Source organism: Perognathus longimembris, chromosome 6 (assembly GCF_023159225.1).
Source record: "Perognathus longimembris pacificus isolate PPM17 chromosome 6, ASM2315922v1, whole genome shotgun sequence".
In the NCBI taxonomy this organism is placed as follows: Eukaryota; Metazoa; Chordata; class Mammalia; order Rodentia; family Heteromyidae; genus Perognathus; species Perognathus longimembris.
This window is the reverse complement of record NC_063166.1, coordinates 60,731,152-60,744,490: the sequence shown is the minus strand read 5'-3', so window position 1 is coordinate 60,744,490 and position 13,339 is coordinate 60,731,152. Positions and strand designations below refer to the sequence as shown.

General features: G+C 37.0%; 1 protein-coding gene across 3 annotated transcripts in view; it reads left to right on the top strand.

Annotated features, from left to right (window-relative positions):
* Positions 1-13,339, top strand: part of Plcb1 (phospholipase C beta 1) — a 616,577-nt gene that overhangs the window by 530,520 nt on the left and 72,718 nt on the right. For all 3 annotated transcript variants that reach the window (XM_048348812.1, XM_048348814.1, XM_048348813.1), the window contains 4 exons: positions 3,086-3,162; positions 3,275-3,364; positions 4,054-4,111; positions 4,904-4,990. In XM_048348812.1, the coding sequence (XP_048204769.1) occupies positions 3,086-3,162; positions 3,275-3,364; positions 4,054-4,111; positions 4,904-4,990 (312 nt within the window). The remainder of the gene's footprint in view (positions 1-3,085; positions 3,163-3,274; positions 3,365-4,053; positions 4,112-4,903; positions 4,991-13,339) is intronic.

Below are 13,339 nucleotides of genomic sequence, written 5' to 3'. Positions count from 1 at the left end.
GTGTGTGTGTGTGTGCATACATGTGTGCGTGCACACACACACACACACAATGGCAATGGCAAATACTATTAAGAAGCCATACTATTATTCCTTTTACCTCCTAGAGCTTAAAGTAGACAGAGTTTAAATGAAAACCAAAAGTGTTGTTTGGGCAAAACTATAGTTAAGAGTAATGAATTTTAAAAAAATAGAATGGGTAGAATGTTACAAGAAAGGGTCTGTAATGGAGGAGAGAGGGAAAGATTAAAAGAAACTGAACACCCTAGAAAAAATATTTAATGTTTTTCATATGAATTAAAGACAGACTTTTTGAGATTCTAGAGAAACACCATTTCCATTAGTTGAACACAAAATTCACATTTGAAGAAAAAAACACATCTGGATTTCACTTAAAACATTTGTTCCTAAAGGAGAAAAAAAATAACACTGCTTTTTAGAAAAGTATTTTCAATAAGACAGACACACAGTGTGGATGTGAAATTCCATAGTGAGCACAGAGGTTGGGGTCAGTGTTGTTTTGAAACTTAGGAAAAAATTTCTTTACAGTCATTTTGCAAGCATCTGTTTTGGATAGAGTCTTGCATTCAAAAACTATATATTAAAACAGGGAGCTGGCCATAGTGATATCCTTGGGGAAGAATAATAAAGTGTTCGGACACAAAAAGTAAGTATCCCATGCTATTTTAGACAATAAGCCAGTTTTTTTAAAAAAAAAAAAAAACAAGATCTAGAGTTAGCTGAGCAGCAATGAAAGGGGAGAATCATAAAAGACTGGCTTAGAAAGGGGTAAGACCTGGGCTGGCTTCCTAGTCCTGTGTCAGAAGCAAAACATCAAGTCCAAGGAACATTTCTGCAATCCTGGGGAGTGATTTGCATGTATGCTATATCCTAGTGACATCATAAGTATACATACAAATTCAAGCAGTAGAATAGCATCAGAAATGGTGTAAACACAGTTATGTAGGGGGATAGTGATGAGAAGAAACTACTGTCTAGTTTATGAGGGCATGATGAATGCCAACCGAGGAAAGAAATTTAGATCCTGAAATATAATATATTCACAGTATCACATAAAGTAAGTCTCTGGGATATATAAAAACTGAAGAATATCTGGGATGGAGTGGAAGGGCCAAGGGTAAGACCAAAAGCAGGGAAGACATGTTTACAAAGTCAAGATGAGTTCCTGGGCACCTATGATAAAGTCTAGGAGGTTTGAGGTAACAGGAAAAATTTACCATAGTGACTGTGTCAATGTATCAAGGGCCAAAAAGGGAAGTGAAAGGGAAATGAACACATTTGAGCTGAAGGACAATGCCTGATCAAAATGGAAAGTTGCACCAAGTGTGTCTTGTAGGAAAGGCAGCTTCCAAACTTGCTAATAGAAATATTGAAATAGAAGATGATGGTGGGCTATCCTTAGCTCGTGAAGTTGGAGATGCTGAATTGAAGTGAAGCCCCTGAGAGAGCTGAAAGAGGAGTCACTGTGGTCGTTCCTCTTGACCCTGAAAATTAAAGAAAGGGAGTTTCTTGGGAGAGTGGTTCACCCCTGGCAACCTATAAAGAAGTTACAAATTCCTATTCCCAAACTGTTCCAAGGCACCCTCAGGGGTGCAGCACTGGGAACTCACAGGGCTATTATGGGGCACTTTACATTTTGTTAAAGACACAGAGCAACACCTGTAGAACTCTATGCAAACTACTACTATTACATTGTTGAAACCTAATTGTTTAATAAGTTAAAATTTCCATTAATTTCTTCAAGCCTAAGGGTACCGTGAATGGGGGGGGGGGGGGGGGAAATTACAAAGCTATGCTGTTTCATGATTTTTTTTTTTAACTATGACTGTTAACTTCAAGCAGTCTCCTCTGGCTGATCAAATAGGATTTCTGCTGGTCTAAACTTGTTTGTGTTTGTGCAGATTTAGTCCACTTGATAGCTGAAAGTATTGCCTTTCATGTTTATTCAACATGATTGTTGATTCTTGATTATAATTCCCTAAGAGAATTCCTTCCTTGACTTCCTTATTCACTTAGATAAGAACATGGTGTTGTCACTGAGGCTTGAACTCAGGGCCTGCATGCTTTCCTTTAGGTTTTTTATTTTCACCCAAGGCTCGAGCTCTACCATTTGACCCATACCTCCACTCCTGGCTTTTTGCTGGTTATCAAAAGAAAAGAATCTCCCAAAGTTCTCTCTCAAACCAGGATCCTCAGATCTCAGCCTCCTGAGTAGCTGGAATTACAAGTGTGAGCCACTAGCCCCTGGCTTAACAAAATTAAAAAGAAAATAAAAGCAAATTTTAAATCATAACTGAAAGGTCGCATGGGAGAGTGGTGAAGTCCATTTGTCTGGGTTTGTTCCCAGCTCTGTCATGCACCACCTCTGTACCAACCAGAAGTTATCAGGGCAAGGTCACAAGCATCAGGTTCTAAGATGAGAAACTTGTAGACTACAACAATAAATGATAGCTAGAGGCCTACAATCATAGCTCATGGTGGATTAGAGCATTCATTTTCATATAGTCTTGTTTGTTTAAGCTTCACATTACTGTCCACAGACATGGAAGTGAAAATCTCGTTTATAATCAAGAAAATGTTGGTTCAGAAAATGTAGGTGGTAGATTGCCCTCCACCAAATGTTTTAAGTCAAGGAATCGAAGTAGAAACTGAGGTCCCTGAAGTTGGCTGTTTGTGCACTTAGCTGCAGTAGCTGGAATGATAACTTAGTGAATTTTACTTAATTAAAAAGAGATAACACAGGAGAGAGTGAAGGAAGGGGGGACATTGTCCAAAAAGGAATGTGTTGTTTGCCTGACTCATGTAATATAATTGTAACCCTTCTGTACATCACCTTTATAATAACAATAAAAAATTAAAAATAGACAGCAAAAAGGATTTTATATTAAATACCACCTACCCAGATATTAGGATAGCTGACAATGTGATATGTCTAGAAATTTCTACTCCTGTCAATGTGTCATCAGATGTTCTCTATCTACCAATGCTTTAGAGTGGTAAAGATGTGGAGTGGAGATTCTGGTTATGATCTTGTAAAAATAAGCAAGTGGCATTTTCTTTTCCCCAGCTTATTCAGAAATTGACAGATGTTGCTGAAGAATGTCAGAATAATCAGTTAAAGAAGCTCAAAGAAATCTGTGAGAAGTAAGTCTTTATTCTCGTTACCTATGTCCCATATGTAAAAATATGAAGCACAAATTGCCATTTGATTCACTGTTTTTTTTTCTTTTTCTTTTTCTTTCCATGATGACTTCAGAGAGAAGAAAGAATTAAAGAAAAAAATGGATAAAAAGAGGCAAGAGAAGATAACCGAAGCTAAATCTAAAGACAAAAGCCAGATGGAAGAGTATGTACAAACTACTTTCCTCTATATTGTACCAGGATATTCTTTTATTCTGTATTAGAGGAACAGATTTTTTCTCCTTTTGTGCCAGTACTGGGGGTGCCTCAAGCTCTTACTTGACTTTTTCACTGGGGGGTGGGGCAGGGGTGCTATATCACTTGAGCCAAGCCTCTACTTCAGTCTTTTTCAGGTTAATTCTAGACAAGCATCTTTGGGATTGACTGCCTGGGCTGGCTACAAACTGTGACCCTCAGCTCTCAGACTTCTGAGTATCTAGGCTTACAGGCATGAGCCCTGAAGGCCAGGGAGAGAAACAAGTTATTCACCAAAGTGTCCTTTGATAAAGTTTCTCTTCTTATTAACCTTTCAAATACTACCCCTTTTTAGGATGTTTACAGTAAACTTCCCAACAGAGTGGTTAGAGAGAAATAAGAAGCACCCTGAGTCTTTTAGATAAAAATGAAGAGCTTCCCTGGGGAGATGACTAGATTCTCTCTTCTTAAACAATGTGGGGAACTTCAGAGCGTTTAATGAAAATAGAGACTGTGCCTAGGATAGAACCTGTTCTTTGTCCAGAGACAGGTAAATTGTACCTTATTTACAACAGTAATGAGAAGGCTGAGAGTTCAAGAAGTAGGAGATTCCGGAGTAGGGGGTCTAATGATCTGTGTATCATTTAAATTTGCTTTTAGGGAGAAGACAGAGATGATCCGATCTTATATCCAGGAGGTGGTGCAATATATCAAACGGGTATGTGACTTCCTTCTTCTCTTCCCTTTATAAACCAAGTGTGAACTTCTGAAAGAAAAGTTGTGACTTGTATCTGTCACCAGCCCCCAGATAAATTATGGTAATCCTCAATGTGTGCTAATCCTGAAAATAGACAAGAATCACTACCTAAATTAGGAGTCCAGAAAGATTTTATAAAGGAAAATCTTTAGTTGTCAGTGATGAAGAAATGACAATTCCCAAAGACAGCCTTATTTTGTCTTAATTTCATGATCTAGCTGGATGCTATGAGCTACAGGCTCATGCGTATAATCCTAACTACTTAGGAGGCTAAGATCTGAGAATCACAATTCAAAGACAGCCATGGACTCTTATCTCTAATTAATCACCAAAAAGCTAGAAGTAGAGATGTGGCTCAAGTGGTAGAATGCCAGCCTTGAGCACCAAAGTTAAGCATAAACATCCAGGCCGTGAGTTCAAACCCTAGGACCTGCACAAAATATTGATTATATGGAAATGTTCAATATTTACAAAAATATAGGTCCATTGATTAATTGTTCCATGTATTGATCACCGAAGTGAAACAATTATCTGTGATCTCCTATACTTAAAGGGGCAACTGTTGGCTAGAATCCCAAACAATTAAAAAACAGATAGATAGACGTGTGTGTGTGTGTGTGTGTGTGTGTGTGTGTGTGTGTGTGTGTGTGTAGAAAGAGAGAGATGAAAAGCTTTTGGTTTTGTCTGAAAATATGTACTAAAGCTTTTGGTTTTTTTGTTCTGAAAATGCTCTTTTTTGTGACTTTCATGTAGTTAGAAGAAGCACAAAGTAAACGGCAAGAAAAGCTCGTGGAAAAACACAAAGAGATTCGACAGCAGATTCTGGACGAGAAGCCCAAGGTAAACATAAATGAATAAGAATACCCAATGATTTCATTTTCCTTATATTCAGTGAGAATTAAAGCTTGTGGTTTGTGGAATTGCCTTACACACACACACACACACACACACACAATCTGCTCTCATTCGTGAAACTCACTAATCTTATTCCATGATGTTAAAATCCTTTACAGACATATTTTGTAAGTATTTGTCACCAACTAATATGCTACAAGACACTCCAGAGCAAGGTATGGCTTGGTTACTGGTATTTTTTAACTCTCCTCTCCTCAAGTCCATTATACACCTTGACACTAACCTCTCTTCTTACTTCCACTCTAGTAGAGTTTAATGTTGCAATGACATATTCTAGCCAGTAGAGGGTGGCATGCACCCAAATCACCATGCATTTTACCTAACAAAGTATTCTCAGACTGGAGGGGGGTGAGGGGGGGTCCCATAATAAGTTTATTGTGGCTGTACTTATATTTTTCTGCATTATATGATATATAATTATAACTCAATAATTCAGTAGTAGAGTGAGTGGTTTAGTATGTGTGGAGTCTTAAGTTTAACCACAGCGACAATAAAACAAAACAATTTTGCTCATTGTTTAAGTCCACTGTTTTATGAATATTTAATTGAACTGAATATCAATAAATTAAAATATTTTCAGGGTATCAAATAGCATCTTAGTTTTGGAACATTGTCGCTTTTTTGACCCATCCCTGACTATTAATCTTAGGTGGAAAGACACTAATATGTTTTTTTAGTTGTTCTGTCTTTTTAACTGTAATTTAAAATATATATTCAAAAAATATTAACATTAGCTGTGCATGGTGGTGCATACCTATAGTCCCAGAACTTGGGAATCTGAGGCAGGAGGATCTTTATTTTGAAGCCAGCATAAAGAAAACCTGCCTCAAACAAAACAAAGGCAAGCACAAACAAAAAGAAGAAGGTATTGCTTCTCTATGGGAATGGTATTTGAATCTACAAAGGTGAAGTATTTAAGTATTAGTTTTATTTATACATTTATTTATTCCAACTTGCTTGAGATAGATTTCATGTTGCCTTTTCCAATTACATTTATGTAGTTGTTTATGCTCTCTTATGTTTATTAAACAAGCCACTATTTCATATCCTAATTTCCCACAGTTTTTAGGTTTGGCAATATGGATCTTTCAAGCAAGAATTAATAGCTACTTAGATACATTGTTAATTTTTATGTTTTATTTGTTTTTTATATGTTCTTAGCCAGCTTCTCAAGCATATTCATAAGTAACATTAAAAAAAAAATCTCTCCTGAGCTCCAGTTTCATTTAATTTTTTTCCCTTGGTTTTAGTTACTCATGGCTAACCATGGTCCCAAAATATTAAATGGAAAAAATCTCAGAAATAAACAAATCACAAATTTTAGGTCATAGGCCTTTCTGGGTGACGCGGTAGACTCTAGGTGCTGGCTCACTTCAGCTGCCCTGGCAGTAGAAATTCCTTTCTTCTTCCAATGTAACCACGTGATCCGTGCTACCCCCCAGTTAGTTGCTTGGCAGCTCTCAGTGTCTGACAAAGCATCACAATGTTTGTTTAACTCTTCTTGTACTAAACAATAGTGTGTCAGAGTAGTGATGGGAGCAAAGCAAGAAGGACACAAAACATGGAAGGTCAGAAGACCTCTAATCTAGGTAGAAGAAACAGAAATAAGTCTGATATTATCCATGGACTCCAACATCCAGAATCAGAGCGTCATAGGCCACATTCCCCACAGATAAGAGGGCTCAGTGTATTTTCCATTCAGAGTTTGCCTTTCTTAAATGCTCAAATATTTGGAGGAAAAGATCCAGGCTCAACCAAAGTTCAAGAAATCTGTTTATAGTAAGTCTAAAGTAGATATATTCAGGTATATACATTTTTCAATCCATCCTTTCTGAATTAAATTTGTCATTACTTTATATCCAATCATTTTTGGCCAGTGTCTCTACCAGAGTGCAATCAACTACAATTAACATTAGCTTAAACCGTTATCATGTGGTACACAGCTAATTGGGAAGGTAAAGCTGGAGAGCCACAAGTTCCAAGCCAACTTGAGCAACATAGTGTGACCCCACCACACACACACACAAAAAAAAAATAATAAAATAAAATAAAGCAAATAAAAAAGACAAAACAAGTTTAAACACTAACTTAGGAAGTCACATTACACAAATTTAGAAGTATCATAATTCTAGGGGTGTCAGTTCTAGTGACTTGACAACCTGGTCAAGAATCTGGGTATTTTTCAGGAATTCCATTTTCATTAGCGCTTGCTTTTCTATTCTAGGGCTATAAACTCAAGACGTGCAGGTGGCAGCCAAAGCTCTAAACCTCATAGTTTCACATAAAACCATTCAAAGGCAAAACAAAGCATAGCCTTACTTCATAACTTCTTTTTTATGATTGACTGAAACTTCTTTATTGCATCCAATAGATTGCCCTTCATTTGCTGGAATAGTGCCACAGTCTCATTCCTGAACCAATCGCAGAGTAGCAAATGTATTTTTATGATGGACTTAGAGTGATTAAGATGCATTCACAAAGAGGGAAGAAGTTTATCTTCTCAATTCCATGGCTGTTGGGTACCCCAAGAAAACTTAAGCTTTATCATCAAATATATGAACTAAGTAAGATAGAAAATCAACAGTTTATGCTACAGCCTTATTTATAGCAATATTCCATTTATTTTTTTCTTTGCTCCTCAGAAAGAGATCTAAATTGTTTCTATGCATTTTCAGTAGCTCTGCTGTCTCCATTTTTTTATACTATAAGTAGATCTCAGGATGAATTTCTCTTTTTTTTTTCATCCAGGAAGTTATTCTTATGTCCACTTCTTTATAGGTGGACTTGTACATTGCCCTTGAAAATTATTTGTCTCATGTCAGACTAAGGCATTTATTGAAGATTGTTCTTTGGGACTTAAACATGTGCTTTGGAAGCATGATTTTAACAATGAAATAAATATCTACTACTCTTACCAGATCTGGTGTCAAATAAAGGCAAACAATATTAACAATAGCAAGGAAGAATATATATGTCAGTCTTCCATACTGTGATAAAATAACAAGGTAATCAACTTAAAAAGAAAAGAGGTTTATTTTGACTCAGGGTATCAATCCATCGTTGTTTGTCCTGTGGCTTTTGGCCTATGGTGGCACAGTACATCATTATGGGAGACCATGGTGGAAGATACACAGCAGCTAAGAAGCAGAGATAGAAGAGACCCAGGTCCTACTATCTCCTTCAAGGGCATGGTCCCAATGACCTAACTTCCTCCCACTATGCCCATCTCCCATAGTATCAATCTTACCACAAACCCGCTAGTGCCTCCTGCTGGGGACAAAGACTTTAATACACGGGCCTAGGAGGGACATTTAAGATCCAAACTGTGCAAGGACAATAATGAGCAGTCCAGTAAAACAGTAAGACCAGAAATTGACTAACACTGGCTTTGAAATAACCCTCTTCAGAAACAGTGTTAGAATAGTTTTTCCACATGATATACATATGAGGAAAATTAACAAGAGTTGAAACAAAATATAAACAGAGCTCAAAAACAACAGTTGATTATGTCTATAAAGCTGGTTTACTGAGTCCATTCCCATTTAGTCAGAAAGATGAGAAGGCAAAGTGAATTTATGAAGCATTCCATCACTAAGTTTTACATGAAGAACTTGAGTTTAAAATGAAAAATTTACAGCTGGCAATGTTCAAGATGAATGCCACCTTGGTATGAAAAAAGAAAGCAAACCAAACATTAGCCTCAGTCACTGAGAGCAGAGGAGTTCCTCCCTCAATATTTAACAGAAGGGGTATCCTTTTCTAACCAGAAAATGATCATGGCTAATCTTTTGTTGACAGTAAAAACGTTTATCTTGTAGCGCCACAGCTCTTCCCATTCTTCAGCTGTTACACCATATTGCAATATAATAATTTATTTTGTTTATCCACTTATCAAATACATTGACACTTTCAATCTTGTCCTTAAGAGGGAGAAAGTTCCTTTTGCTTTATTCTTTTCTCCTGATGCTACTATTTTGAGCAAGTCTGCATTCCAAAAATATCTACATAATTTTTGAAGCCGTGAATAAACCAATGACATTTTGTCCTTTAAAAAATAATAACAGATATAACATTGTTTTAACAAAGGAAATTTGAAAAGCCAATGGGTAAATGCCAACAGTTCTTCCACAGCATGGAGGAATTCTTCTGGCTAGAGTTACAAGAATATATTTAGGAAGATTAATTCCGAGTTCAACTTTACTAAACCTCTACTCAACAATAAGCTCACCATCTGAGTCATCACAAGTCCCCAACATTTTTGCCATCTTTCAACAGAATGGTCTCAGGAAAATGAATCTCATTAAAACCAGGCTGAAACCCACACTAGGCCTGCATCTTTGGTCTCTTGTCTGAATTTGTCAAGGGAGCAGGTACACAGCTCACTGTGGAAAAGGTTATTTAGATTATAAAATCGTGCAAAATACACCAGACTCATTTCTTATGTAGAGTTCATGATTCGCCATGAAAAACAGAGATTCAATAAGCCATTCCTTTTGCAAGGAATTTTTCAGGACGCTGAAGAAAATTGAGATGTGTGATTCTTAGGCAACTTGCATAATACCTAAGAATTTCGGGCCTCAGTCTGAAATAAGATCAAGAGGCATATTGCTACACATAAATCCCACCAAAATTTATTAAGTTATAAGCACTGATAGATATTCTTCATTCCCAATTCCTTTTCAGTACTATTCTCAACTCTGGAGAAATAGCTGGCCAAATGTTTCCTAGCAGGAAAGCATTTGACTCAGTCCCTCAGCCTATGAATGTTCTATTTTGGGCCAAAGTGTATTTTTTATGAAACTCATAGCTGCAGAATTCTTTTTTTTTTTTTTTTTTTTTTTGGCCAGTCCTGGGGCTTGGACTCAGGGCCTGAGCACTGTCCCTGGCTTCTTTTTGCTCAAGGCTAGCACTCTGCCACTTGAGCCACAGCGCCACTTCTGGCCATTTTCTGTATATGTGGTGCTGGGGAATCGAACCCAGGGCCTCATGTATATGAGGCAGGCCCTCTTGCCACTAGGCCATATCCCCAGCCCTTGCAGAATTCTTAAGATGGCTGCACACACACTGTCCAGTCTTCCAATTCAGTGATGTAATTGATTCCCTTAGAATTCCCATAGGTTTGACAAAAGTTTTATATGTACAGAAATGTTAGAAGCAATTCTAGAACCCAACCACTGGTACAAAGAACCCTACCTTTTGCAGCCCTGTACAACTAACCACAAATGCATCCATTATGCGAAAGACCTTCTGTATGTTGGAACATTGTTAATCAGGAGTTGCCCTGAATTTGCTGTGAATATTCCAATGTGTATCGAACATTCTGCTGCTACTGACTCTCATTACAAGATGAGTCATCTTTTGAGGGGACTTTTTAATGAACTACCTCCTTCACCTCCAAAAACAGCCAATAAATATGTAATTTACTTTTTCTCTGACACTTAATTTGTCTTTGATGCTTCTCAGGACATAGGTTTTGCTGTTTTAATTTAGCTCATCATCAAGAGAGAATTCTAGGAAGCTTTAGGGCATTTCAATTTTATTCCCAAAGACCATTGCATCATATAGCTACTGGCATTCTTTTTCTCTCTTTGTCTAACAGGGGAATATAGACTAATTTTCCTCATTTCCCCTCTGACATCTTTGTAACAGGGAGTGACTCATCTCTCTGTGTGAAGTTGTTCTTCTCAGACATGCTGCTGATCTCCAGAACTGAGCCTTAAACGTTGGCTGATTTACTCCCAATGTTCCAGGTGCAAAGACTAACTTGAAGATTTAAAGTAAAACATTGTTTCTTAAATCATGTCTTTCTGCTTCCCCTAATCTTTTGCTATTTGATGGGGAAATGGATTTTCCCTGACACTACTAATGAAACTTTAAAGTAGAAGCCAGATACTGCTTTCCCCAGCCCTACTGACCACCCTACCCAAAGGGGAATGAGTTGTCTGTTTTTTACTGTTACACACAGTTCCATGTTTGCTGTTGATTTTATATGAAAGTACATTTTATTTTTTTACCAAAGGATTGCCTTCTCAGAGAGAAACTATGAGTATAAAACTGAGACATGTTTACTTTTCTTGTGGGATAGTTTAATGCCATTTCAGCCCTCCCAACTTATTTTTAAAATTTAATCCTGTGGAGTTTTAAAAATCTGAAATTTTCATTTAATAATTTAGACTGATTATATTATCAATGTTCAGTTAGGGTTGTTTACGTGTTTTCCTCCTTTTTTGATGGACATTCTCTATCTCCAATTAGGTGAGAAGGTGTATCGGTTTGTTTTTCTCTAGATGTTCCTTTCACAGAGTTGGTTGTTGATAAATTCATTAGGATTTGTGTTTTTGTTTCTGTCCAAAAAAGTCCTTATTTTATAATGTCAACAAGAATTCACAATTTCTTTATTATAGATGAATGGAGAATTTTATGTTGACAATTAATATCTTTTAACACATTAAAGATAAATTATACTTCCATAGCTTCTGTCACCCTAATTTGTAATGTAATTCTTTTGGCAAAAATTTATATTTTTATCCTTTGGCTGCACTTAGAAGTCTTTTCTTTTAAATAGTTTTGCTATGATGTATCTGTGATTGATGTTGCTGAATAAGTAATTTTCATGAGTTTGATTAAAAAATCTCTTTGGTATCATGTCAGCAAATAATGACTTTTATCTAAGTTTTTCCACCCCTTTATAGGACCGTGTATGTGTATGTTTGAATGTGTATATGCATTCAGAGAATCATCTATAGATCTTATCTAGATCTAGATCTATGCACATGTATTTGCTCATAAAATTAACCTTCAAGTCTTCTTGTCCATCTTAACTCTTCTGCATTGTCCACCATTTTGTCTCCTTGTGTTGTCCTGTAGACAATTATTTTCTGGCTTTTTTTTTAAGGCAATGATATTTTGCATACATTTCTGTTCCATATGAACCCTCAGTTTTCTGAAAGTTCTAGTTGGTATTTTGTTTCATTTTTCTTTGTTTTTTAATCCTGTCTTGTTATAGGGAAATTTCCTAGTGAGAATTCTTGCTCTGAACAAGCAATGGCATTTGTATATAGGCTACTCATTCATTACTTTGAACTTGTCAACAATGAGGTAAAACTTTTTTTAGCATTAGCAAAAGCTTCCCTGCTTGTTACATGTCTGGGTTCAATGCTCCTTTCCATTTGAGTTAGGTCTTTCCTCAAGACCTCAGGGTCTTTTATGAACATAACTTTAATGTTAAATCTATCTTAAAAAAACAAACAAACAAAAAACAGTTCAACCAGTTGCCCGTGACTCACATGTGTATTCCTAGCTACTCCGGAGGCTGAGATCTGAGGATCATGGTTGGAAGCCAGCCCAAGAAGTAAAATTTGTGAGACCCTTTCTCCAATACACTGATCAGAAAAAGCCAAAAGTGGTGCTGTGAGTCAAGTGGTGAGGTGCTAGCCTTGAACACAAGAGTCTCAGGGACAGTGCCCAATCCCTGGGTTTAAGCACCAGGAAGACCAAAAACAAGCAAACAAAAGAAGTTCAAAATTAGTTAACATGAATAGTAGTCAAGATTATTAGAGAATCCTAGCCCAACTGGGTATAGAAGATAAGAAACTGCCTTATGCAGTTGTTGTGGGGCTGGCTTCTGCAGCTGTGGGAACTAGCTTATGCAGTCATATAAAGACAGTCTCCCTATTTAATTCTGTACCAGAGCAGGCAGAATTCTGGAAGGGAAAATTGACCAGCAGGTTTGGTGACTGGGGTAACTTACAAAAACGGAGACTTTTATTTTGAAATCACACACAACCCTCAAATCAAAGCAATTTCACATATGTTGCCACCTCTCTTCATGAATCCTATAACTTTCCATGGAACCCACCAGAACAGAAAGGGAACTCTGGGAAATGTAGTTCTGCTAAGCCACGTAGGCATATTTGTAAAAATCAACACACTATGATATCAAAATTGGAACATTTTACTTCTTTAAAAAGAACATTCAATTTCTCTTTAACAATTAAACTATACAATTTTAATGAAGACATACAAATCATCTCTAGGGTTGCAGAGAAGAGAGGTCTGTCTGCCCCTCTTCCCCCCTGCTTCAGGGATTTGTCTTGCCTCTTGCCTCCTAGAAGCCAACTGAGTTTGAAATATAATCAACTTCCTTTTCCCTCCTCTTTCCTAGGGATGATAGATGTATAGGACAAGAGGACAAGGATTCAAGGAGAATTCTACCCACCTGCTAGAGTAGGGGTGCATGTGGGGTCCTAACTCATCTTAGCAGTTATTGAATTA